The 25,557-nt window shown below is 60.3% G+C and overlaps 3 protein-coding genes across 15 annotated transcripts in view; 2 read left to right on the top strand and 1 right to left on the bottom strand.

The window, feature by feature from the left end:
* Positions 1 to 872: 872 nt before the first annotated feature.
* B4GALT2 (beta-1,4-galactosyltransferase 2) lies at positions 873 to 10,787 on the top strand. 6 transcript variants are annotated; one of them, XM_036107540.2, is made up of 7 exons: positions 873 to 1,138; positions 2,828 to 3,183; positions 3,394 to 3,629; positions 6,611 to 6,801; positions 6,956 to 7,078; positions 7,191 to 7,295; positions 9,903 to 10,787. In XM_036107540.2, exons 2-7 carry the CDS (start codon positions 2,880 to 2,882, stop codon positions 10,051 to 10,053), a joined length of 1,110 nt encoding a protein of 369 aa, XP_035963433.1. In that variant the 5' UTR covers positions 873 to 1,138; positions 2,828 to 2,879; the 3' UTR covers positions 10,054 to 10,787. The 6 variants fall into 6 exon arrangements, with proteins under 6 accessions (XP_035963433.1, XP_035963432.1, XP_035963431.1 ...); XM_036107539.2 differs by having other exon boundaries at positions 873 to 1,244; XM_036107538.2 differs by lacking the exon at positions 873 to 1,138 and adding an exon at positions 1,686 to 1,735.
* Positions 10,788 to 10,912: 125 nt separating this feature from the next.
* CCDC24 (coiled-coil domain containing 24) lies at positions 10,913 to 14,746 on the top strand. The gene is made up of 9 exons (XM_036107544.2): positions 10,913 to 11,386; positions 11,569 to 11,741; positions 11,964 to 12,139; positions 12,283 to 12,399; positions 12,898 to 12,972; positions 13,514 to 13,568; positions 13,998 to 14,067; positions 14,178 to 14,256; positions 14,340 to 14,746. The coding sequence occupies exons 2-9, from the start codon at positions 11,616 to 11,618 to the stop codon at positions 14,569 to 14,571; spliced, it is 930 nt and encodes a 309-aa protein (XP_035963437.2). The 5' UTR covers positions 10,913 to 11,386; positions 11,569 to 11,615; the 3' UTR covers positions 14,572 to 14,746.
* A 133-nt stretch (positions 14,747 to 14,879) lies between these two features.
* Positions 14,880 to 25,557, bottom strand: part of SLC6A9 (solute carrier family 6 member 9) — a 31,519-nt gene continuing 20,841 nt past the window's right edge. For all 8 annotated transcript variants that reach the window (XM_036107530.2, XM_036107533.2, XM_036107531.2 and 5 more), the window contains 9 exons: positions 20,988 to 21,120; positions 20,634 to 20,768; positions 20,441 to 20,544; positions 19,821 to 20,058; positions 19,596 to 19,730; positions 19,390 to 19,489; positions 19,200 to 19,300; positions 16,291 to 16,461; positions 14,880 to 16,177 (listed from right to left, as the gene is read on the bottom strand). In XM_036107530.2, coding sequence (XP_035963423.1) covers positions 15,983 to 16,177; positions 16,291 to 16,461; positions 19,200 to 19,300; positions 19,390 to 19,489; positions 19,596 to 19,730; positions 19,821 to 20,058; positions 20,441 to 20,544; positions 20,634 to 20,768; positions 20,988 to 21,120 — 1,312 coding nt within the window. In that variant the 3' untranslated portion in view covers positions 14,880 to 15,982. The remainder of the gene's footprint in view (positions 16,178 to 16,290; positions 16,462 to 19,199; positions 19,301 to 19,389; positions 19,490 to 19,595; positions 19,731 to 19,820; positions 20,059 to 20,440; positions 20,545 to 20,633; positions 20,769 to 20,987; positions 21,121 to 25,557) is intronic.

The following is a 25,557-nucleotide window of genomic DNA, read 5'->3' as shown; positions in this document are numbered from 1 at the left end:
CCTCCTTCGCCACATTCTTTCACGGAGGGAGGGTAAAAGGGGCCGTAGGCCTCAACCTAATGCCAGCTTCTTGGCACCTTTCTGTCTCATATGCACTGTCTCTGCTCTGGACAGAGCTAGTTCCTGGGTGGAGAGGAAGGGTGCTGGGCTGAGGACTCTAGCCCTGAATATTTTTATTGAAAGGAGCAAGGGACTCGGGATATGGACCCAGGTGTTTGTGCAGGGGAGGGGGCTGTCCTCCTAGTCCCATGCCTTCAAGGTTCTGTCTGCTAAGCCCAGATGGGCCACATCTACTATGTGGCTCTACTCTCAGGCATCCGTCACCCTTTATCCCTGTGGGGCTTGGAGACCGTTGATTTGCCTCTGCCTATCCCAGCGCCATTCCCTGAGCCCTTGTTCCCAGGGCCCTGTCCAGCTCCTCCCACTTCTGTGCAATCTTTTACCCACCTCCTGTTACCCTAGAAGCCCCTGCCACACACTTCTCTCCACGCCTTTAAGGGTCCTGCCCAACCGGCGGCCCCCTCCGCTGGCCGCTGGCAGGCCTTTAATCCTGTTACCTTCAGTGAGTTGACGAATCCCTACCCTCCCTGCTAGAGTCGCCTAACTTCCAGGCCCCCTTCTTTGGCGGAGTTCGCGTTCCAGCCCACACCCACACCCTCCCCAGTCTGGACCCCGAATCCAACCTCTGGGATGAGCCTTACCGATTTCTTCCGCCCCTCTCTGGTCCCGTGCCACCTCTGTCCCCTCGCTCCGCCGCGCTTGGCCGCCGGCAGGGGCGGGCGGCGGAGGCGCGCGGCGGGTGCGGGCGCGCTGGAGGCGGGTGCGCGCGCGCGGGCGCGCCGGCCAGGCCTGCCCCTCCGAGGCGCCGTAGCGCGGGAGGGAGGCGGCGGCGCTGTGGTCCATCGGTCCGCGGGTCCGTGGGTCTGCCCGGCCGCCCGGCCCCGCCCTGCCCCCCGGGGCGGCTCGGCTCCATGGCCCGCGGCGGCGGCGGGAGGCGGCCCGGGGGCCGCGGGGGCCGCTGACCGGGCGGCGGGAGGCGGCGGGGCCGGGCCATGGGGGACGGAGCCGTCCGCAGCCACGGGAGCCGGGAACCCAGCCCGAGCCGGAGCGGTGCCCCCTGCTGAGCCCCGAGCGCCGGGTGAGAGGGGTGCGCGCGCGGCCCCCAGCCCAGGGCCCCGACATTCCAGACCCGGCCCCGCGAGGAGCGCTCCGAGCGCGGCCCCGTGATCCCCGCCCAGGAGCCGGTGAGAGGCGCCGGCGGCCAGACCCCGGCCTGGCGTTTACCCACCCCCCATCCCTCCCCCTCGGCTCTTCTCCCCCCACTCCCCCACCCCCCCTCCGGCTCCTCTTGCCCGCCCCCTGCCAGCCTTCCTTATTGTCCTCGCTCGCCCTGGCCTCGTGGCGCGGGGAGGCGCTCCACTCACGTTTCCCCCTGGCCTCGGCCCCCGCCCCACATCCACTCCCCCAATCCACGCCCCCCCCCACCCCCCCACCCCCCGCCCAGGCTCCACACCCACCCAGTCTTCGCTACCTCCCCCGTGCCGGGCAGCCACGTGTGCAGGCCGGTCTGCCTTTCAGCCCCGCCCTAACGCACCTCGCAGCCTGGCCGCCAGCCTGACCCAGAGCCCCTGCCCCGGAGGGAGGGGTGGGAATGTTTGCACGTGGGGCCGGGCGTCCGGGCCGCCCGGGAGCCTGCATGCATGGCTGTGTGCGTCGAGGAGCAGCGGCTTTGTTTGTGAGTGTGTGACTCTGCGTTACTGTTACTGTCACTGGGGTGTGTCTTTGACTCTCTGTAGTTCTCAGCGTGTCTGAGTGCAGGAGACTTTAGCTGGGACCCATGGTGGCTGGGGTTGTGTGGTGCTGTGTACCTCTGAGACCCAGCCCGCCCCCTGAAGCATTGCCAGGAGTGCTGTTCTGTTGGAACTGCAGCTGGAGCCGTGGCCCAGGCCAGGCCCTTTCCTGCCATGCTGGTGCTGGACCCGTCTCCAGGGCCCAGACGGTCCCTCTTCCCGAAATCAGAGCCAGCAGTGCTGGGCAGACTCCAGAAAGTTCATCCCAATCCTTGAGGTCTTGGAGGAAGGGTGTCTTATGCCCCACCCTGTATTTTGACCTCCCGCTCCAGAGGGAAAGAATCCCATAAACATCTTGTTCATATTTGGGCCTCCTGGATGCTGAGGGCCACTTCCCAGCCTGGTCCTAGTTGGCCTGGCCTACTTGTCACTGGTACCTGTCCAACCAAACCACTGCCCACCAGGCTCCTGGGAGGACTGACTGAAGTCATGAGTACCAAGCGCTCCTGCATGGTAGGTACTCAGTAAATGGTCGCCCCTCCCCAGACCAAGAGTCCTGGGTTGAGGATGGTGCCCTGTGGGGTGTCTGTTCTCTGGGGCACAGGTACACATGTGGGTCTGCAGGTAAATGTGTTTCCATTTGGAGGTATGAACCACCGTGATCAGAGGCCATGTGTTCATGTTTCTGAGAACACACAGAGGTGTGTGTTGAGTCACACGATAAGGGCGTGCACCTTGAGTGTGAGGGGGCATGAGGTTGTGCTTGTGTGCGTGTGTGTCAGCAAGAATGAGGAATGTATGCATACGTGGGTTAGTACTCAGGTGTGTGACGATGTGTGAGTAGTGAGTTGCTGGGGACTGTGTCCGTGTGTCTCTTTGCAGGTAGAATGGGAGTCCGTGAGTGTCACAGGGTGTGAGCAGGTAATGTGTGAGGATGCAGGTCTGTGAGGGTGAGCACCAGGCAGATGGGGTGGGGGGGTAGCCTTGCCCATCGGGCCCTGACCTGCTGGGTCTGTTTCTCCCTTCCCCCTGCTCAGGCCGGCAGCCGGATGCCCGGGCCCATCGGGCGGGCCGGCGGCCGCCTGCGGGATGAGCAGACTGCTGGGGGGCACGCTGGAGCGCGTGTGCAAGGCTGTGCTCCTTCTCTGCCTGCTGCACTTTCTCGTGGCGGTCATCCTCTACTTCGACGTCTACGCCCAGCATCTGGCCTTCTTCAGCCGCTTCAGTGCCCGCGGCCCTGCCCGTGCCCTCCACCCAGCTGCCAGCAGCAGCACCAACTGCTCTCGGCCCAACACCACCGCCCCCAGCTCGGGGCTCCCCGAGGCTCCCAGTGCCCGGCCCGGCCCCACGGCTCCCGCCCTGCCTCCCTGTCCTGACTCGCCGCCTGGTCTTGGTGAGCCTGCAGGGTCGGGCCTGCCTCGAGGGGTGGGCAGAAGACCTGGCCGTTTTGACTTGGGGAATGAGCCACGGGGGTGTAGGGGCTCCGGGTCTGTTGGGAGAGGGCTGTTGCTGGGCTTCCCTGGCCTACCGCGGGGCTGAGGGAGAGGGCTGGCGTCCCTGGGTTCCGATGGCGGCCTGATTCCTGCTACCGTCCTGCCTGCAGTGGGCCGGCTGCTGATTGAGTTCACCTCGCCCATGCCTCTGGAGCGGGTGCAGAGGGAGAACCCGGGCGTGCTCCTGGGCGGCCGCTATGCGCCGCCCGACTGCACGCCTGCCCAGACGGTGGCGGTCATCATCCCCTTTCGACACCGGGAGCACCACCTACGCTACTGGCTCCACTACCTGCACCCCATCCTGAGGCGACAGCGGCTGCGCTACGGCGTCTACGTCATCAACCAGGTGTGCTGCCCGCGGCCCAGGCTGGGCACTAGCCACCAGAGGGCCCCGGAGCGCCCCGGGCCTCCCGGTGCATGAGTGGGGTTGGGAGCCTGCATGGCTTCGTGTCCGCCCGTGGTGGTGTGGATGAGTGACCGTACGAGCGCGGCTGCGTGTGTGTCCCTGCTCCCACGGGCGGGTCTGCGGGTGCGGGAAGGGGAGCGCGCACGCCAACGGGTGTGTGCGCAGCCTCCGCGGGGATGGGCCCCCCGGTCCACCTTCGGCGGGCCCCGCCCCGTGGAGGTGAGACCTAGGGTCTGCTGGCTGTGAGGAGCTGTGGAGAAGCCCTTGGAGAGGGGGACTTAGAGCCTGGGAGAGGGATGAGGTCTGCGTGAGGGCCACGGCCACAGCAGAGGCCCGGGAACTCAGCTCAGTGTCTCAGCCCTGCCCTGGGCCTGGAGGGGCCTGGCTGCTGGGACCCGGGGAGGATCTGATGTGGGTCCTCCTTCCCGTACTTACGACTCCCACACTTGGACTTGGATCCTTGTAGACTCCAGGACGATGGTGTGGGATGAGTTGGAGCAGGGGGCTGTGGGGGCACAGAGGGGCCTTGTCCAGCCCTGGGGTGGAGAAGTGGCAGTTGAGATGGGTCTTGAGGGATGAACAGGCATCAGCTGGCAGACGGACTGGAGGCCCCAGACCCCATCCAGAGAACCGGTCTCGTGTGTTGGGGAACCGTTGGCCGAGGTGTGGGGTCCAGCGTGTAGGGTGGGCAGCAAAGATGAGCCTGGAGTTGCTGGCAGAGGCCAAATCCAGAAGGGTCTCCGGAGGCATGCGAAGCAGTTGCACTCCAGCCTGAAGGTGGCGGGGGCACCCCTGGAAGGGTTTAAGCGAGGAGTAGCATGTACACTTGTTTATCGAGAAGATGGCTCTGGTTGCAAGTGGAGAATGGGTTGGAGGGGGGGAGACTGGAGGCGGGGTGACCAGTTACAAAGAGGCTACGATGTTCAGGAGAGAGACAGTGAACCTGTGTGTGGGTCGGCTGCAGTGGGAGAGATGTGACACGGTAGAGAGTAAGGAAAGGGAGACGCCAGACACCTCGAGGGTTCTTCTTGGCCATTTGCTGTGTGGTTAGCTGCACCTGTGAGTGAGAACACAGGGGGTTGGCCAGGTCTGGGGGAGAGCTTGACTCTGAATTCTTTTTTGCATGGGATGAGTTTGAGTGTCCGGGTGAAGTATGAGAGGAATGTTCAGCCGGCAGTTAGACCCATGAGTCCACCCAGCAGCGAGGTCTAAGGTGCAGAGAGGGATCTGGGAGCCACCAGCATGCGGATGGTCCCTAAAGCCAACAACGTCCAGCCTGCCCGGGGAGCACGGGGCCTGAGAGGGGAAAGCCAGCATGTAAGGGATGGGTGGGGGAAGGGACAGCACCACAGACTGGGAAGGTTGGCCAGAAAGGTTCGGGGAGTCCCAGGAGAGTGTGATGTCCCCGAAGCCCAGGAATAAGTGTCCAGAAGGAAGCATGGCAGCTACGTGAGCACTGCCGGGGGAGGAAGGATATGGACTAAGAAGCGTCCAGTGGATTTAGCAACAAGGTGGGCCCAGCGAGAACCATTTCAGGGGCATGGTGGGGGCGGAAGCAGATTGCAGTGGGTTGAAGAAGGAATCAGATTTGACAAAATGGAAATAGCCAATTGGAGGCAACTCTTTAAAAAAAAAAAAACCACTCTGCCGAGAAGGGGAGGCAAAGGTAGGGCGGTGGCTAGAGAGGTTTCTTTTTCAGATGGGGTAAAATTGGGCATGTTTATGAGCCGCGTGGGAGAAACTCAGGGCTCCTGGCTGGTGAGAAAGGTCAGAAAGGAGAGCCGATGAGCCAGGAGAAAATGCACAATTGCTGCAAGGGCTGGTGGGAGGGAAGGTGCAGGGCAAGGAAAGAGAGCAAGCAGGGTGAGCCGCTCCCACCCCGTCGCGACCAGGCTGGCTGGTGGGAAGGAGGGGCCGTGATTCCTCCTCTCCCTCTGGAGGGGCCCGCCTAGAGACCCCTCTCCAGGGGCCGGTCTAGCTCCACCCTAGAGATGGTGGGTTGGGACAGGGAGCCCAGCGGCCAGCTCCTTCCATGGGATCCTCCTTGCTCTGGCTAGAATTTGGAGCATGGGCATGCGTGGCCAGAAACCCAACCTCCAGGAGGCCTGGCCTGCAGCCCCATTTCTCAGGGGACCCCCGGCTCACTGGGCCATGACTGCCTGTACACCCTGTGCTTGGCATTTTGCTGGGGAGACAAGTGAATCTAGCCAGGTCCTGTCCCGGTCTCAGAGGCTGCACGGGAAGCTGGATGTGGATCCAGATGAGCCAGAAGGGATAGGTGGCTGAGGCTCAGTGGCTCAGTACCCATGGTTTCTTTGTCTTCGACACTGGTTATTTGGGGCATTCACTGTTCATCTCATGTTGTGAGTGTGCTCAGCAGGGATGCAGTGGCCTCAGGGCTGCTCTTCTCTAAGGCTCCCATTGGCACAGAGAAGATGCCTGGTGCCTGGGACAGGACTATAGGGCCTGCTGGAGTGAGGGGTGAAAGAATGAACGAAACGAGCGCTCTTAAGTCACAGTGTAACAGGACACTAAGTGAAGCTCACAGGACAGAAGGAATGATTATGCAGAGCCAGGGAGGTGTGAGCATGGATGCCTGTCCACACACAAGCTTGACCGTCAGAGGAGAGCATTCCAGAGCTGACAGCAAGGCCTTGAGGCAGTAAAGAGTCTGGCATGTTCCGGGGCTGCTGAGGAACATAGTGCAGCTGGGCCTTGGGGTCTGAGGGAAACAGTGGGAGAGGAGCCTGAAGCCAAGTCCTGGAAGGCCTTGGAAGGCAGGACCTAGGGAAGCCACTCAGAGTGGGGTGGGGGCAGGCAGGGAGTAGGAGCCCCTTGGGGAGCGCTCTGGACAGTGGTAAAGTGGCAGGTGCCTGCCAGTCACAGGCCCAGAGCTGACCTGTCCCCTGCCCCACCCCCAGCACGGTGAGGACACCTTCAACCGGGCCAAGCTGCTCAACGTAGGCTTCCTAGAGGCGCTGAAGGAGGACGCCACGTACGACTGCTTCATCTTCAGTGACGTGGACCTGGTCCCCATGGATGACCGCAACCTGTACCGCTGTGGTGACCAGCCCCGCCACTTCGCCATTGCCATGGACAAGTTCGGTTTCCGGTGAGGGCTCCCTTCTCAGCTGGACCCAGACTCCCCGGCCCGTCGGTCCGCACCGCACCCAGCGCCCCCTTGCTCCTGGCCCCTCACCCATCTCTGGCCTTCCCCCCGGAATCCCCTCCGGCCCCTCAGCTGACACATGCCCTTCGTGCCACAGGCTGCCCTACGCTGGCTACTTTGGAGGCGTGTCAGGCCTGAGTAAAGCCCAGTTTCTGAGAATCAACGGCTTCCCCAACGAGTACTGGGGCTGGGGTGGCGAGGATGACGACATCTTCAACCGGTGAGTAGGGCCGGGGCAGGGAGTAGACTGGGTGCAGAAGGTGCAGTGCAGACCGGGCGAGGCTCCTTGCCCTTCCTGGTGCCTGCTCCAGCCCGTCTGTCCCCATCCCCAGGATCTCCCTGACTGGGATGAAGATCTCGCGCCCAGACATCCGCATAGGCCGCTACCGCATGATCAAGCACGACCGGGACAAGCATAACGAGCCCAACCCACAGAGGTGACCCCAAGTGCCCCTAATCCCTTACTCCCTAGAAGGGACTCCCCAGTGCCACTGATCCCTAGACGTGATTCCCAAGGCCCCTGAACCCTTGACTCCCAGACCCCTGATCCCTGATCCCCGACCCCTAGCTCAGCCTCACCCCAGACTTCGGTCATCCCTGGCCTAATTCCTAGAGGTGACAAAAATGTAAAGGCAGAGTTCAAATAATCCCTGAGTAGATTACATTCCCATCGGTGTCCTCACAGACCTCCCTTGTGCCAGAGGGGATAGGACAAGAGGGAGCAGGCACTGGGCACAGCTCCTGGGCCTGGGGACCCAACAAAGGTGGCCTGAGCAACGTGGGGCAGGGTGCGGACAGACAGTGCTGATCCCTCTGAGCCTGGAGCAGGCCTCTCCGTCCCTGAGGATGTAGCAGCATTTGGCGCTGGCTGGGAGAGGCACCCAAGGGCATGTGCAGTGTAGACAAGGGCTTCCCGGCACCACTCTAACCTGGGGGATGGGGGCCGGGTCGGGGGGAGCCCAGAGCCAGTCCCTGACAGCCCCTGTGAAGTTCACTCTAGCGAGGGAGACAGGCAGTTACAGCACCAGGTGATCAGGGCAAGGTGCTGCCCCGGCAGAAGAAGGAGTGATGGTGGGAGGCCTCCTAGAGGAGGTGATGGTAAACCGGAGTTTGAAAGATCATTCATTCCGCACGTGTTTGTCACACACCTGCCTTGGGCACAGTGCTGTATTCACCAGGCTAGTGGAGGAGGCCAGTTTGGAGAAAAGGAATGGTATTTGCAGGAGTCTGGAATGTGAACATGCATGGTATAAGTTAAGAGTCTGGGACTCTGGTATTATAGTCACTGAGGGCTGGGAGTGACAGTAGTGGGGTCGGTGCTGGGTGTTTGGGGTCTCGGATCCCAGGTTGGGAGTTTCACTTTTGTCCCAGGGGCACTGGGGAGTCATGGGAGAGCTTTAAGCAGGGAAGGGGGCAGGATCAGATTTGGGTTTGAAAGGATCACCCTTTGAGTTTGAAGAAGGTGAAGCAGGGCTGGCAGAGCTGCTGGTGGGCCAGGAAGGAAGCTGACCAGGTTTGGAGGAGTCACAGGGTCCAGGGGTGTGCTGGGCGTGAGGCTGCCATGTGCCCAGATGGAACGGTAGGGTTGGTCTGCTCTGAAGGCAGGGTGTAAGAGTGGGGAGGTAGGCTGCAGCACCAGTGGAGGTTGGCCTTTGGCAGGAGCATGAAGCACTGGGCATCCAGGGAGCTGATGAAAAAGCAGTTCAGATAAAAAAAACCAGGGCAAGCAGGGAAGGGAGAAGAGGGGCTGCAGGGCATCCGAGGGAGAGTGCTCGGTGTTGGGATGGCTCTGGAGAGGGATCTGAGCTAAGCTCAGAAGGACCGGGAGGATCAAAACGGTTGCGATGAGGGTGGGAGTGGAGCTCCAGAAGCACATGCCAGGAGCCTTGGTCCTGTGTCAGGTCTCGGTGTCCTCATGAATGAGTGATGTCGACCTTGGGTGAGGAAGTGGCAAGACAGCAAGGCATTTCTGGCTTAAAGAAATGAATGGTTCCATCCACCTAGTTGCTTTTGTTTCAAATCTAGTTCTCCTGGATTCTTCGTTCGCTCCCCCTGCGTGTCTAAACCATCAGCAGGTCCTGTCAGTGCCACTCCCCAAACATCTCTGAGCCCATCCGCTTTTCCCTTCACCCCCTCTGCCCAAGCACAGCCTCTGTCCTCTTGTCTGGACTCCTGCAGTGGCCTCTCCCTAGTTTCCCTGTTTCCCCCTCGTCCTTCTATTGTTCCTGTCCTCTGGCCCTCCCCGCTTGCCTCCCACTGGGCTAAAAATCCCCATCTTCTCACTCCTAGAAATAAAAAAAACTGCATCCTCTGACTTACAGAGCCCCACCCCTACATGCTCTAGCCTCCAAGCTGTTCTTAACGCCCTTGGCCCATTAAGCTCAAACCACTGGCTGTTCAAAATCTCATTTCCAGTTTAGGGTCAGCCTGTGCTTACCTCGGCCTGGAATGCCCTTCCCCCTGCTGTCAGCTTGGTGTCAGGCGCTCACCCCTTCCAAGGCAACCATCTTGGTCTCCCTCCCCTGTCTCCCTTAGCATTCTGGTGTGCTCCTTGTCTGTTACCTGTCTCCCCTAGTGGAACAGACTTGCCATGAGAGGGAGGACTTACTGTCCTGTTCCTGACTGGGCCCCTGCTACTTAAGAGCAGAGCCTGGCACTTGGGGACTGCTCATTAAGTAAGTGGTGGGGGACAGAGAAGATAGTAAAGAGAAGAGGGTCTTGGGGAGTACAGACGATGACCCGACACAGGACACATTGCCTTTGAGGTGCCTATGGGATGCCCGTGTCTGGGTCTAAGGCTTAGAAGAACATGAGCTCAGAAGGAGATTTGTGAGGGTGTCACAGTTCTGGACTCAAGGGGGTAAGATCTCTGTTTTGAAGGCAGATGCCAGAGCAAAAGGGCTCCAAGCAGGTGACGGGCAGAGGGTTTGGTGAGAACCGAGTCATCCCTGGAAGAAGCCAGGGTGGCTTGAGCCTTAGCCCCAGAGATCCCATATTTGGTTTATTGGGTAGCCCTGATCTGGACCCACTTCCATCCTATCTAGGTTTACCAAGATTCAAAACACGAAGCTGACCATGAAGCGGGATGGCATCGGGTCAGTGCGGTACCAGGTCTTGGAGGTGTCTCGGCAACCACTCTTCACCAATATCACAGTGGACATTGGGCGGCCCCCATCATGGCCCCCTCGGGGCTGATGCTAATGGACAAAGGCTCCCAGTGCCAAGGATTGCCTGCCAGAGGACTGACCTATATAGCCTGGCTGGCGGCTACTCTGTGGGGGATCCCCCAGGACTGAGACTATGGGCTCTGTTTTCGGAGGGTCTTCCATAGGCCCCCCCCAGCTGCACCTGGAAGTTTCAGAACCTACTTTGGGGGACTTCCAACCTGGGCAAGCCCCTCCAGTGTGGCCCTCTCTGGGGTCAACCCTTCTTCCTGCTCCTCCCTCCCCAACCCAGCCCTCCCTCACTGTCAGGGTCGGGCCAGCCCCTGCACTGCCTCACCGAGTGGCCTGGGCTAGGTCACTCCACCTCTCTGTGCCTCAGTTTCTCCCCCCTTGAGTCCCCTAGGGCCTGGAAGAGTGGGAGGTACAACTAGGGGGCAGTGTCGCTTCCAGGGGGAATTCTCAGACTTGGGGATCCCCCGTGCTCCCAGGGGAGGGGAAACCTTTTTCATTCAACATTGTAGGGGCAAACTCTGGTGCGCCCCCTGCTGAGGAGCAGCCCCAGGAGGGGACCAGAGGGGGTGCTGTGTCGCTGCCTGGGATCTTGGGGTTGGGCTTTGCATGGGGGGCGGGTGGGGCTTGGATCAGTCAGTCTGGTTCCCGCCTCCCTGTCTCAGAGAGAAGGCAGTAGCCCCCAGGGCCGGCTCGTTGTTTGTACATTGCACAGAAACTTGTGTGGGTGCTTTAGTAAAAAACGTGAATGGAGCAGCCCCTTTGTCTGCTTGAGGTTAGGGAATCTGGGCCCAGATTCCAGACCCGGTGTGCGTTGTGGGAGGGCACCTCCGATTTCTCGGTCTGTCTGGCCCGGGCTGTCCTGGTGGCCCGGGCTGTCCTGGTTCCCCAGGCCTCTGCAAGCGCAGCCGCTCGCGAGACTTCCGCCGACCCTGAGGAAAGGTTTACCCAGCCGCTGCCTCCAGGCCACGAGAGGCAACGAAGTAATAACAACCCCAGTGGGCTCCGATTTCTCGGCTCTTCCCACCTGCCCCGAAGCCGAAAGCTGCCCGGAGACGAGCCCAGAGGGCTTGGCACCAGGATTCTGGATGGTTCGGACTCTCCCAAACCACCCCCCGCGGCGGTGGGTCCGACTCCGGGCTAGCTGGTACCGCCCACCCCACCTGGAACGGCTGGGGGCGGAGCCTGGGTAGCGGCGCGGTTTCCCGGGTGACGGCCGCGCGGAAGAGGCGGGGCTAGGGCCCCGGTCCCCACTGCCCGGCTCCTGGGGGCCGTGACCGGGCACAGCGGCCCCCGAGAGTCAGCCAGAAGCGGGGCACAAGGGACAGCGCCAGAGACCGGCGGCTCCGGACCGGGTAATTCCAGTCGCTGAGACTGGTGGCAGAACAAGGGTGGGGCTTGGGAGAGGCCGGGGAGCGCGACGGGCTGGGGGCGTGGCCCGTGAGGCCGGGAAGGGGCGGGGCGCGGGTGGGCGGGGCCCAGCCTTGGGCGACCAGCCTTCTCCCGGTAACGCGGCGCCGCCACCTGCTCTCCGCAGGTGCGAGCCTGGGGCCGCTCGACGGGGGGCGGCGGCGCGGGCGGGCCATGCTCCGGGACTCCCCGTCTCTGTGGGAGCTGGTAGAGGAACACGTTCCGCTCCCGGAGCGGCCCGAAGTGAAGAGGATTCTGGGGGAGACGACGGTGGACCTGAGCCTGGAGCTGCGGGCAGAGGTGGGGAGTGGGCAGATGGGCCACACTCCAGGCCTGTCCCACGACTCGGGTGATTTCCCCAGCTCCTCCGGGTCCCTAGTCCTGCCCGATAGCTCTCGAGATCTTGCTGGATCTCACTGTCCGCCCAGCCCTCTTGACTCCGCTCTGCCCCTCAGTCCCCCAGCCCCCTTCACTCCCGTCACTTCTCTCCCCAGTCGCAAGGTGTCCCAGCTCTCCTTGCAGGTGGTGATGCTACAGTCACTGCTCCAAGAGGCTCGATCCTCCCAAGCCTCTGGCTCCCGCCCCACCTTTGACCCCTCCTCCCTTCTGGCACCACCGCCCCTCCTGAGAGACCTCGTGCGCCAGGAACTGAGGCAGCTGCTCCTGGGGCTCCGCCAGAAGGCCATCTGCGAGGGCAGGTGGGAACCTCAGACCTAGGGCTAGGGCTAGACCCCGCAGCAGAACTAAGAGGGGCTAGCCCTGCGCCTGATAAGGGGCCAGGATTGCCTTTGATGGTTCCCTGGAAGGAGCCCCTAAATTACCTTCAGTGCACCTTCTGCAGGGACCAGACCCAGGCTTGGGTCCAGTATAGCCCCAGGGTCCTGCGCTTTGCCTTGGAGGAGCCTAGGTGTGATTTGCCAGAACAGGACATATTGCAGATGAGAGCTGGTGAACCCAGGTAAAGTGGTGGCAGGAGAGGAGGGATCTGTCCCTGCTTGGCAGCGGACCCCAGCCAGCTGGTGGGTTCCACGTGGCTCCACGGAGAAGTTCCTGGCCTGGAGCTGGACCTCCTACAACCACATGCAGGGATCAACGAGAGCTGGGCTAGGGAGCGCTGGGGACTGAATGAGATAAAGGAGCAGGAGCGTGTTCATAAGTGAATGGCAGCAGCAACTTATTTCTAGTTGTCACACAACCCTTTGGGGGAATGATGGCCCCCTTTTACCGATGAGGAACTAAAGCTCAGAAGGGATAATCCACTTGCCCAAGGTCACACACACTGAAGGGTGACAGAGCCCATTTGCAAACCAGGCTCCAGAACTCCTCCCCTTTGCACTATACTATGTTGCCTTTGCGAGAAAAGACACAGAACTGTCTAGGAGAAGGGGCACTTGTGTCCTGAAGGCCTGGGGTGAGGCAACATGGGGAGAGTAACGTTGACCTCATCTGCCAGCAGCAGTCAGAGGGACCTCAGCGTCATCAAGGACCAGCTGAATGTGTCCAGCATCGACCAGGTTGCTGGACACCTGCGGTGAGGCCCCTGAGTGTGCGTGGTGGGGGTGGACACAGGGTGGATGGGGCCGGGACAGGTCTTGAAGTACCGGGACTGGACTGTGGGAGAGGAGAAGGTGGCCACACACCTGGTGGGGAGACCAGGAGGGGAAGGCTGAGGGGTGGCAAGGGCAGGTTGCTGCAGGGCCGCTGTGGTTGCTGCCAGGAAGTGGTCAAGCAGGGATGCCAGCAGGCTCTGAGGCCTGAGGAACCATGGAAGGGTTTTAAGGAGGGGAGGGGCTGTGATGCGGGGGAGAAGGGAGGCTGGAGGAGGCCCCTGCCATAATGCAGAAGAGAGGATGGTGGGCGCTGTGAGGTAGGCACGGGGAGGGCACATCCTGCCCTGGCAGAGGCTGCTGGGGGTGGAAGGCTGCGGGCAGCACCCGGCCACAGAGAGCAGGGCGGGCTGAGGCGGGAGGGCCTGGAGGCCGGGAGGCTGGAGGTTAGGGGCTGGGTGGAGGGCTCAGCTGAGACTGGGTCCTGTGGAGCTGGTCGCGGCTGCCATCCTCCATGTGTCCCAGGAGCCTCCTGGAGGGGGAGTGTCACACCTTGGAGAGGATGATCCCCACCCTGCAGGTGAGCTGCAGCCCTGGGCCTCCCTGCCCAGAGCCCTTCTGCTGAGTGTAGACACCGCTGCCCCTTACCTGGTGCGTGAAGGCCACGTGCGGGTGTGTCTGTGTGCATATGTGCATGGAAAGGTGTGTGTGGGTCCTGTGGCCATTTCTCATGTGTGGACCATCCCTGTGTGTGTGAATCCAGAAGATTCTGGTTGAGCCCCTTAGCCCAAGGTCAGCACTTTTAGATTAACTTGCTGAATTTGTCCCTGTCTTTGCTTCCTTACCTTCCCTAAGTCTTGAGTCCAAGTCAGCCACCACCTCACCAAGCTGGGCTTTTCAGGGGGGCTAGTGTCTCCCCTCCGACCAGGGACTGCCTGAGCCAGTTTGGGGGTCCTGCCCTGCCCCACCCCTGCCTAAGGCCGGGGCACTGAGCCAGCTCTCCCTGCAGCGCTGCCTGGAAGAGGAGTACACAGGGGCCCCCCGGCCCTCCGAGGCAACCCTAGAGCCCACCCTGGCAGGTGAGGACCCCAAGGAGGCCCCAGAGCCCCCAGCCTCCTGCTCCCCACGCCACACTTGTACACACCCCAGAGCTGCTGGGCGCTGTGTCTCAGAGGCGCCTCTCCTGCAGAGTTGAAGGAACAGAAGGCGGCCATGCGACGGGAGCTGCAGGCCCCTCTGAGGCCGTCCTGTGTCTCCTCCAGCCACAGGTCAGCCAGGGCGGCGGCACGGCAGGACAGGGTGGCCGAAGGGTCAGGCCGCTGCTCGCTCACAGCTGCTCTTTCCTGCCCAGGCAGCAGCCTGTGGGCTCCTCCAGCCAGGGTCCCGGAGGCTGGCCTTGCCCCCGCGGGGCTGCGGGAGGCTGGGGGGGGCCCCGCCGGGGCTGCCTGCCTGCCCCTCCGCCGGAGCGCTGCCCCCGAGGCCTGACTGCTACCTGCCGTGGGCGACGGAGGCTTCAGTGCAGCGCGGGGAAAAGGCCCGCGTCCACTCCGGTGTCCAGCGCGGCACCCCACGCCCCCACCTGAAGGGCTGGCCGGGAAGTAGGCTTCGGCTCCTGCTGGAACTCACCCCGTCCGCCGCTGCCACCTCTCAGCTGCTGTGGCCCAGCCTGCTTCAGATCTAGTCTTGGATGGGCCCCGCCAGGACGCAGGGCTGTCCATCTGTCTGGCCCTTCTTGCCCCACCCCCTCGCCAAGCCCCTGGTGTCTCGTTCTGACCATCAGGGCCTTTGGCCTTTCTTCTTCCGGTCTTCCACAAAGGCCTGGCCGGCAGAGGTCTCATCCCAGCCCCGACTCTTGTGCCCCTGGGGCACTCAGACAAAGCACAGCGGCAGCTCAGAGACAGGAATAGAAATTTCATTAAAATCTATGGACTTTAAAATCCTAGTGGTGCACGGAGGGGTCGGGGTGGCTGGTGCACCGTTATTGCTACAGAGGATTAGAGGCGGCTCTTCCGGGGCTGTCACTGCACACAGGGGCACAGAGGACGGACAGATGGACACTGCGGGGCTGGGGGGGTGGGGTGGAGCTCTGGCTCCAGAGAGGGGATGGGGCACGCGGGCTGGGGCCATTTGGCACATGAACAAGGGCAGCCCAGTTTGGGAGGACTGGACCTTTCACCTGGTGGAGAGAGGGCAAGGGGGTTTCCTGTAAGGTCCCCTTCCCCAGGGCTCTGGGCTCAAACCTCCTGCTGAGCAGCGCCCCACCCCTACCCCCCAGAAACTAGTGCTTTGGGCAGGCTGCTGGGTCATGGGCCTCTGCTGGCTGGGCCTGACAGCCAGGGCTGGAATGAGGTGCAGAGACCCCAGAGCAGCCGAGTGAGGTGCAGGCAGGCCTGGAAGACAGAGGGGGCCCAAGGCTGGGGGCACGGGAGTGGCAACCACAGATAATACGATTTTTACAAAAATAATTACACAGACAAACAGGGCTGGGCGGCACAGCCTGACGAGTAACACTGTACAGCCCCTTAGCCCCTCACCCTGCCCCTGGATAGGAAGACCCAAATTTGCCTGGGCAGAGGCTGGGGTCTGCTCTGAGGGCAGGAACACTGGTCAGGAGGCTGGAGGCCCAAGGAGGGGGACAGGTAGGGGGGCCACCTAGAACCACAGCTCAGGGCAGAGTGTGGGGGCATCAGAGGCCATGTAAAGCCCAGCAGATCTCTGGGGACCTGGCCTTAGACCCCCCTCCAAAGTGCTTTGCCCCCCGCTGGCAACCCTCCCATCGCCCACACCCATCCCCAGCTGCCATCTGGGCATCCAAAGGACCTGTAAACACTGGGGACACGAGCACAAATGACCACGCTACCAGTGGTGACCAAGGTGACAGCAGCCGCCCTGGCCAGGGCATGGCAGGGGCAGGTGGCGACACCCGTCCCCTGCCTCCCCAGTCTCTGTGGTGGGAGCACGGGCGGGGGTGGGGCCCTCCCCGGGCAGCTGTGCTCATATCCGGGAGTCCTGCAGACGGCTCGAGCCGTTACTGCCCACCATGGGGATCTGGGCCTTGTCCGGGTGCAGCGGCTGGACCTCCAGCCCGTCTTCAGGAGAGGGTGGGATGGTGGGGGCATAGCGCCCAGTCTGGTGCTCCAGGAGGGCGGGGCCCCAGTCTCTGCTTGGCTTCGTGGCGTTTTTCAAACGCTGCAGGAGAGGTAGACATGGAGGGTGGGTGGGCGCTTCAGAAGGGAGCCAGGAAGCCCCATCCACGCACCCCCTCCCCGTTCACCTGGCTGTGGCCTGCCCCCACCCCTCACCTGGAGGAGGGTGTCCCCATCTGTGCAGCAGAGCTGAAACAGGGCATAGAGAGGGATGCAAATGACGGAGGACAGAGCCATAAGGAAGCCGATGGCCACAGCCCAGCCTGGATACTGGTAGTGGTTGTAGGTAATTGGCCGGTACTGGATCACCGTGAAGACGAGAATGAACTGCAGAGAGTAGGGGACGGGAGTGCCCGTGAGGCCTGCCCAGCACCGCCCCCCCATTCTCCAGGCCTCAGTCCCTCTCCCAGCACCCCTCCCCTTTCTCTCCAGTCTCCCAAACTAGGAAGAGGCATTTTGGGCAGGACAGGGGCAATGTCAAGGTTTGGGTAGTGGACGAAGCAGATGGAACCGAAGGTCCAGGGCCTGGGGGGCAGGTAGGCATCAGGCATCATGGAAGAGGAGAGGTCTGCCTTCGTCATAATCCTGAACCGGCCAGGGAACAATTGAAATCACCTTTGAAGTCAGTCAGTTCTCCTCAAAGGCTCGCGATGGCTCCCTTTTGCCAAATCCTGGGCCTTACAGCTTTTGCCATCTCCCAGCGAGACCTCACTTATCCTTCTGGCCACATTACCCGTCTCAATGTCTCGGTTGCACCCAGCATCTTCTTCCCTCTTCATTTATTCTGGAGAATCCTCTCCATTTTCCTCTGTCAGACCCCATGCAAATGACACCTCCTTCAAGAAGCCTTTCCAGATTTCTCATCCCTCTTCCTAAAAGGGCTGTCAATGGCATTTTCCATCTGCTAAGCATTTGTTTCATGTTTCCCATAGGCCTAGGGCCTCCTGGGACTGCATCAGGGTCTCTATGCCCAGCAGAGTGCCTGGCACAACCTCACTTGCTGATTTGAACGGACTTGTGCAGAGATGAGAGCAATGCGGGAGCGGAGAGGGCAAAGCCCTGCCTGTCTATGGCTGTGGAGCCATAAGGGAGGCTCCAAAGCCTAGAAATGGTGAATGGCAGGCTGGGGACTGGGAACCATTTTGGAAAGAGAGGAGTGGGATGGGAAATGAAGCCCAGGCCACAGCAACGACAACAAACTAAGGAAGCAGAAAGATGAGCAGGTGGCTCCCGGGCCATTCCCCAGGGGGGCTCGGCATCCGCCTCCTGAGCCCTCAGCTGCGTCCTAGTGACCAAATTCAGGACGGCAAGACCCACACCCACTAGGGGGCCCCTCCCGGGATGCTGCGCATAGTAGGAGCTTATGACCAGTTTCCTGAGTGGAACTAGATGCTGATCAAGGTGTAAACAAATCTCTTATTTCAGCGGACAGAAAGATGGTTTGTCAAAAAGAGCCTTTCAGAAATCTAAAGAAGTAAAACCCCCAAAGAAGACACAACAGCCCAGAAACGTAAGTCCACAGGGCCTGGAGTCCTCAGCTTAGGGCGACTCTGGCCTGGCTTTCTGAGCACAGAGAGGGTGCTGCCCACTTTGCCTCAGTCTCTCGGAGACACGGTACCCGGGCTGAGCCTGCCCCTCCAGAGCCTTCCTGGGGCTGCCTCCTTCCTGCCTCCTGCTCTGCCTTGGCTGGTACCCCAGGTCTCTGCCCAGGGTGGCAGCCTCTTCGGAGCTCTGGAGGATGAGCTCCCCTCAAGAGGGTCCCGGGCCTCGGCCTCAGCCGCAAGCCCCAGAGGGCACGGCGCTTGGCAGCAGTGCTCGGCCTCCCCCGCCCCCCCCCCCACTTACAGGAGGCCACTCATAGGAGGCTTCCGCTGCTCCTGTTTCAAAGCTGGGCCTGTGCCAGCCTCGGGGAAGATCCCACACCCCATGTGGTGGAGACCTCAGCCCTCAGGGGCCTTTTCCACCGCCAGAAATATGAGCCAAAGTGGGAATCCGGTGCTGAGCTCCCTGTGGCCCAGAGAAGCTGGGCATGACAGGGACATGACTGAATGCTGCCCTTGCCACTAGGCTGACCCTTCTGTCACTCCGGTGGTCCTGCCTCTTCTCTGTGGAGCGACCATTCTACCAACAAACACTTTGTGCCTCCTCCTCCCACCCTGAGCATAAAGGAGCAAAACCAGATGGTTTTTAGTCCATGGACCAGTCCTCCTTCCTGCGGCCGTTTCTGGTGTAGCCCTGGCCCGGCACACAGGCTCCGGATGGGACGACCCGCTTCCAATAGCGACTCTGTCAGTTATTAGCTGTGTAAACTTGGGTCAATTACTTAACATCTCTGTGCCTCAGTTTCCTCATCTGTCAAGTGGGAATAACAATGATACCTTGAAGAGTTGGATCACATGAGTTGATACATGAACAACATGCAGAAAGTGCCTGGTTCCCGGCCAGGGCGGGAGGTCCTTCCAATTCCGCTCCCTGATGGGAGTCTCCCAGGTGTTGAATACTGGGGGAACGAGAGCCTTCCCTCTCCAGAGCCAGGCCACTCCAGTGCCTGGAAGGCGTAGGAGGTTGCCTCTGATCTGGAGCTGACATCTGACTTGTACAACCCGCTTCTGGAACACCCGTGCATTCACACCGCGTACCCTGAGCACCTCCGCTAAGAGGGATCAGCAAGGCCGATGGAGGCTGACACCAATATCACTAATTGTTCCTGAGGCCCCTCTGGGGCTAGCACGCAGGAGGGAGGGAGGGAGGGCCGCTCTCTGCCGCTGCCAGCCTGCTTTCCCCTGCCGAGGCTGGGCACCGTCTTCAGCTGAATAAGGGCTCTAAGCTCCCTTCCCAAGCCGAGGCCAGTGCCCGGGTGGTTCTGAGTCTCCGCCTGACTCTATGCAACCTCTCTCAGGCTCCCAGTGGCCAGAGTGGTGGGTGCGGAGACCCCGTGGGAGGGTCAGGGTGGGGGGAAGCTCTGGCCAGATGGATGGGCTCCTGCTCTCCCTCTGCTGGTTCCCAAGAGAAGGACACTTGCCAGGGGGGCAGCAGGGAGGGGGGCAGGCAGCCGAGGAACTTACGAAGATGATGGCTGGAGAGACAAAGCGCCAGCAGATCTGGAAGAAGAGGGGCGGTGGGAATCCCAGCATCATCTGGATGTCCTGGAAGTAGTTCCGGTGCCCTGAGAGAGGGGTGTCAGCAAGCCTGGCAGGGCAGCGTGGGGAGGCCAGGGGCCGGGACACGAGAGGCCACAGAAGATTGCGCACTTACCGTAGATGTACATGATGGACATACACATGATGCAAGAGATGACAACCAGGGAGAAGCTGGCCGCGTAGTTGTCCATTAACAGCAACCAGTAGATGCCTGCCTGCGGGCCAGTGGGCAGCTGAGCCGGGAGCGCCGAAGCCCGGATCCCCGACCCACGATGCCCCCCTCCCGGGCCACTCCAGCCCAGCGTTTCCCTCGGGGCTTACCTGGCTGGTGAGGGGGATGCCCAGCAGGAAGCCAGCCACGGCCACACCCAAGGTCACGTAGGTCTTTTTCTGCAGGATCCACTCGTTTCCCACCTCATCCACAATGGCTGTGACCAGCGTCTCTAGGAGGCAGAACTGCAGGAAGTGGCCGTCAGAGCAGGGGCCTGGCCTCCGGCCCGGCCTCCACCCTCACCAGGCCCCTGGCCCACGTCCCGTGCTTCATACCTGAGTGCCCAGCCCTAGCAAGATGAGCATGAAGAAGAAGAGCAGGGACCAGAGTGGGGAGATGGGCAGCAGGGTGAGGGCCTCAGGGTAAGCCACGAAGGCTAGGCCAGGGCCGTGGTCAGCCACACGGGACACGTCCACACCCAGGTGATTGGCCATGAAGCCCAGGATGGAGAAGATGACGAAGCCCGCATAGACGCTGGTGGCACAGTTAGTGATGCTTATGATGATGCTGTCCCTGGTGGGGAGGAGAACAGGGCTCAAGACACGCGGCTTGCTTCCCTTGCCCAGTCGGGCAGAGAGGAGACCTGAGATGGAACGTTCTAGGAACAGAGGCCCCCTCAACCTCTTTTCTGGTCTGCTCTGGGCCTTCTTAGGTGGGCTGAGGCTCTCGAGGCCCCAGAGACCCCAGGGGCATCACCATTCCCCCGCCTTCTCTCTGTGTTCCCCAGTGACCCACTCCAGACCCAGCACTCCCAGGACCTCCAGGCCGTGAGTGCGATGCAGGGCCCTCGGGGGAGGCCCAGCAGGCTGCACTGGGTCTGCGGATCTGGGAAAGCCTGGGGAAGGCTGCTGGGTGGAGGGGGCAGCCCGGGGCTGGCGGGGGGGTGGGGGCTCACCGGTAGCAGTTGTTGTGGAACTTGTTGTAGGAAGCCATGGTGATGAGGCCTCCCCACGCGCAGCCCAGCGAGTAGAATATCTGGGAGGCGGCATCCCCCCACACCTGCGGGGCAGGATGGGCAGAGCAGCGGGGGTCAGAGGCGGGCACCTCTCGGCCCCTCCCCCCCTTCCAGGCCACACTCCATGGCCCACCTTGGCCTCCAGGATCTTGTCCCACTGCGGGGTCAGGTAGTACATGATGCCCGTGAAGGCTCCTTCCAGGGTCACACCTCGGACGAACAGGATGGTCAGCACCACGTAGGGAAATGTGGCTGTGAAGTACACCACCTGTGCACGAGACAGGCTCCGCTGGACTCCTCCCAGCTCTTCCCGCCCTGGGCACCCCCTGCCTGGCCCCTCAGCCACCACCCCACCACCCTCTGGCCGCTCCTCCCCTCCCATGTCCCTTCATCACCGCCTGCCCCCAACCCCTACACACAACCCCGGCAGGGGAAGCAGGGTCTTTCTGGGTGGGCACAGACCCTGCTGGGGGAGGGGTATACTTACTTTCCCTGAAGACTTGACCCCGCGGATGAGGCAGAGGAAGACCACCACCCAAGAGACACCAAGGCAGCCGAGGAGGGGCAGTCGCACCTCCCCAAATTTCCCGATGTCGTCTGAGAGCTTCAGCACGTAGAGCCTGGGGAAGGGGATACTCTGCTGTTGAGGCCCGGGCCCCTGATGCCCAGTGACTGACTCCCAAGGCCTGGGGCGCAGCCTGGCAGGTTCCTTCTTTCTCATGAGGGTGCAGCATGTGGAAGAAGGGTGCCACTATGAGGCCCCAGCCCCGACTGGCCCCACCCCACCCCTTCTGTCTGCTGCCCTGAGACTCCACTGCTTGCAGCCCCTCCGGGACCACAAAGGCGCCTGGGGGTAACACCCTGAGCCTGGGCCAGCCTCCTCAGTCCCGGGAGTGTGGAGGCCTCCCTGTCCCTATTCCGGCCCATCCCAGGCCCTGGCTTGTGCATTTCTCCCTTTAGTAATGCCTTCTCCTCCAGCCCGGACACATCCTATCAGGTGTCACCTCCTCCAGGAAGCCTTCTGGGAACTCTTCACCCACACTAGCCTTCTCCATCCCTGATGAACCGAGGGAGGCGGTGGAGTGCTGAATAAAGATTGGAGGCTCTGGAGCATGCAGGCCTAGGCTTGAACCCGAATTCCTCCCCTATGTATGTGTGGCTCTATCTGGCGCCCTACGCCGCCCCAGCAGTGCCTTTTCAATCAACCGGACACTTATGTGCCGGGCCCTGTGTGAGATGCTGGGCATAGAGACCTGGATCGGGCATATGGACACCACTGGAAGGGTGGTGGAGGGGCACACCGGAAGGCTTCCCAGAAGAGGTGAGGCTTGAGCTAAGGTTTGAGGAATGGGAGCAAGTGGGTGAAGAGAAGAAGCAGCACATGCCAGGCTGAGGACGCAGCACTCAGCAGGACAGGGGATCGTGAAAGAACATGGCTAACCTGGGTCTGTCAGCAGCTCAGCAAGCCTGGGACAGAAGGTAAAGGGAAGAGAGAAGGGTGAAGGATAGGAAGAAGCCAGATTATAAGAAGCCATGAAGGCAAGGCTGAGAAGTTTGAATTTTATCCTGCGAGCAATGGGAAGCTTCTGAAGGGTTTGGTAAGAGCACTTTCAGGGTCTCTCCTTGGCTCAAAACTTTGCAGCGGCTCCCATCTCTCACCAGGGAAAAGCCTAAGTCCTTGCAGTGGCTGCGAGGCCCAAAGTGGTCCGTTGTCCCCAACCTGCCACCCCTCTGGTCTGCTGTCCTCCCACTTGATGCACTGCTCACTGCCCCAGCTGCACTGGGCTCCTCGTGGTTCCTGAATCATGCCAGGCATGCCCCTCCCTCAGGGTCTTTGCACGCATGAGCTTTTCCTCTGTCTGGAGGCTCTTTCCCCAAACATCCACACGTACACACGGGTGTGAGGCGTGTGCAGTCACACAGGGCCCCTTGCTTAGAAGGCCCTCGTGCTGGGCTTAATGCTCTGCCATTGACATCTTGAAATTCTGCATACATTTGAACAAGGGGCCCCATATGTCCACTTCACACTGGGCCCCACAAATTATGCAGCTGGGTTTGTCGGCATTGCTTTCACCCTCCTCATCTCCTTCAGATACTTACTCCGGGTACCCTCTTTGCAAAGGGGCCTTTTCTGGCTACCCTGCTTAAAATGGCAGCCCTGGCCCCTGCCCAGCACTCCTTACCCCTTTTGCTAGATTTTCCTCCACAGCATATGTCTCCTTTTTTTTTTTTCTTTTAACCTATTTATTTTGTTTGTCATCCATTTTCTAGAAAGGCAGGAATACCCAGCGCCCCCAGTGCCTAGCAAAGTGCCTGGCACAGAGCAGTACTCAAAAGATATTTGTTGAATGAATGAATGAATGAATGAGTGAAAATTGTGGTAAATGGATCTGGAGGTAGAAAGGAGAGAACCTGGGAGTGGGGACCAGCCTGGTTGTTGCAGTTGTCCAGGCTAGAAGTGGTGAGCAAGAGGTAAGCTCTTGAGCCTCAGTTTCTTCATCTGTAAAATGGGCATAATAACACCAACCTAGCATAATCTGTAACTGGATTTAGGTAAATACAGGCTCCCTTCTGTCCCCTTTTACAGCTAGGACCTCTCAGGAGAGCTCATAGGCTGTCCTCTATCATTCTCAGCTATTCGCACTTTCTTTCCCAAGTCAGTTCTCAAACCTCATGGCAACGTTTTTAATACCTTGTGATGGGATGTTACTCTGTCCCCTCATGGGACAATGATGCCAGGCCTGGGATTTGGTGTTTGCGGGGCGGGCCTGCCTCTTCGCAGCCTCAGAAATTCCCTGGAGGCCGCCCTTCGCACCACGACCTGCAGAGGGCGCTGTCCAACACGTGCCCAACTCCAGGCTTTTAGTCAATGGGGGAACCAAAGGCAAGGGGACGGCAGAAGTTCAGGAGCTGTGGGACCACCAGAAAGAGTCACCTGGTCCCCTTCGACAGTGCTTTCCAATCTTTTTTCCTTCATAGCACACAGAAAAAGTATTCTGGGGCTATTGAGGTAGCAGACAAGGTCACTCAAAGCTGAAGGCAACTGGGCTGGGGGCTCCGGGCTGCCCAGACCCCACCCAACCAGGCACACCTACTCAGGGCACTTGCGTGCTGGAAGCCTTCCAGAATAGCCACAGGGTCCTTCTGCTGCTTACTCAGAGCTGCTTTACTTCAGCCAATAGCATTCCACGAAAAGAAACCATTTCTTGTTCAAAAGATTTTTTTTAACTTTGTCTAATTATATATGTTAAACTGGTAGTGTTTTATCTGATTAGGTTTAAATCATTTATATGATTTGCAAGGGCACAGCATTACAATACCGGGGGGTTAAAAAGTTTAGAATGCTAGCCTGGGTACCAAGTAGTGAGTTCTACCTCTCTTTTTATGGCACCATATTTAGTTTTTCGTTTTGTTTTGGGACCATGTGCTTTTGAGATCAATTAACCTAAGAACTCTTGGAACCCAGCATATTTACAAGTTGGCTCTCGATGCATAACATCTCTGGAATTATTCTGCATTATTTTTTAATTGCTCCAGCCCAGCGATCAACTCCTTGAGAACAAAACAGCCTAATGTGTTTCTTTGTGTCTCCAGCAGCGGCTGGAGCCTGTCGGCAGGCATCACTGTGCTTCCTGAGCACCCGTCCCTGTTCTTCGGAGTGATGCCGCATGATCTCATTCCCTCTTTATAACAACAAGGTAGGTGTTGCGACCCCTCCCATTTAATGGACAAACAGCTATGACTTAGAGAGGTTTGGTGATCGATCTCCCAGGCCAGACAGCTGAGGGGCAACAGAGCCGCAATCTGAGTGAGGTCTGTGCTACCCCAGAGCTGCCATGAAGACGCTGGGAGCAGGGTGCTGGGGCCTAAGTCCCACTGGGTTTCGGGTGCTCTGCTGTGCACCACAGGCTGTGGAGGTGAGAGCCTGGTTGTTACTCAGCGCCTGCGGGCCGGAATCAGACCAGCACGCAGAGGATCGTCAAACAAGACTGAAGGGCTGGTGGGAGAGAGGAGACTGTGGGCCAGGGGGTGGGCAGGAGGCAGACTGGGGCTCAGAAATCTGTCCTCTGTGCTTCTCTTGCTTTAGAGGAGTCTCCTAATCTTTTTTCTGACCTGCTTCCCTCATTTGTAAACGGGACTATTTTATACTACCTGCACGAGCTAGCAAACGAGGTTGTGGCGGGGCTCAAATGTGATCACACAGCTTTCCAAAGGGGTGTTGGAGAGTGTGGACCAAGGACACCTGCAGAGTATCATTGGCCTGATTCATACCAGGCGCCAGGCACAGTGGAAGCACATCTCCTGACCCAGCGCTGCTGCCTGGTTCCTTAACCTCTGAACATCAGTCAGTCTCTGAATCTGAAAAATAGGGATACTGTGATAGGAGATAACGTGCCTGGCACACAGTAGGTGCCCAGGGGAACGGCGGTGTTTGCTCTCCTCGCTTCCTTGCTGAAGCCGGCCTGGGCAGGCCTCTCAAGGGTCATTTCCCAGGGTTTCCAGGAGGGGGCAGCAGGGAGCCATCCTGCTGGGAAGGAGCCCCGCCTGGGACAGCGGCTAGCGAGGCAGGCTTGACTCCAGCCCTGACTGAGGAGAGTTCAATGGGCCACCCATTGGGCGCCCCCCAGCCCATGACCAGTTTTCTTTGAGGACTATTCCCCTCTGATTGCCCTGGATAAAATCTCCAGAACCTTGCCGTGGCTGGCCCTAGCCGGCTGGGCCTCCCTGGCAGACCGGCTGGGGTGAGAGGCTCTGGAGCAGCCCCGTGGGTGCGGGTGAGGCTTTGTGCTCCTCAGGTTCCCCCCACCCTCCGAGTCTAGATCAAGTTGTCCTGACCACACCATGCCTCAAACGCAGTAGAATACCTAACTGGGCAGTAAACTGCTTAGTCCTCTCGGTAGATGGGACCTCCACGAGGGCAGGAGCCGAGTGTCTTACTCCTCACCCTGTGTCCCTTCCGAGGGCAGTGTCTGGTACCTACTAGGTGCTCGAGAAATGATCTGTCCAGCGACTGAGGGACTGAGTCGGCCTGGAGGTAATTTTGCCTGCCTCTCGCT

Source organism: Halichoerus grypus, chromosome 5 (assembly GCF_964656455.1).
Source record: "Halichoerus grypus chromosome 5, mHalGry1.hap1.1, whole genome shotgun sequence".
Taxonomy (NCBI): domain Eukaryota; kingdom Metazoa; phylum Chordata; class Mammalia; order Carnivora; family Phocidae; genus Halichoerus; species Halichoerus grypus.
The sequence above is the reverse complement of the archived record's forward strand: the minus strand, read 5'-3'. Positions and strand labels throughout refer to the sequence as shown.

Bases quoted from the DNA above. Each gene is read 5' to 3' on its own strand.
- B4GALT2 (XM_036107538.2), top strand. From the start codon at position 1,701: ATGGCTGTGTGCGTCGAGGAGCAGCGGCTTTGTTT. The intron at 7,079-7,190 runs GTGAGTAGGGCC...CCCCATCCCCAG, and splicing joins GATGACGACATCTTCAACCG to GATCTCCCTGACTGGGATGA. The intron at 7,296-9,902 runs GTGACCCCAAGT...CATCCTATCTAG, and splicing joins AACGAGCCCAACCCACAGAG to GTTTACCAAGATTCAAAACA.
- CCDC24 (XM_036107544.2), top strand. From the start codon at position 11,616: ATGCTCCGGGACTCCCCGTCTCTGTGGGAGCTGGTAGAGGAACACGTT. The intron at 11,742-11,963 runs GTGGGGAGTGGG...CTCTCCTTGCAG, and splicing joins GCCTGGAGCTGCGGGCAGAG to GTGGTGATGCTACAGTCACT. The intron at 14,068-14,177 runs GTGAGGACCCCA...CCTCTCCTGCAG, and splicing joins CCTAGAGCCCACCCTGGCAG to AGTTGAAGGAACAGAAGGCG.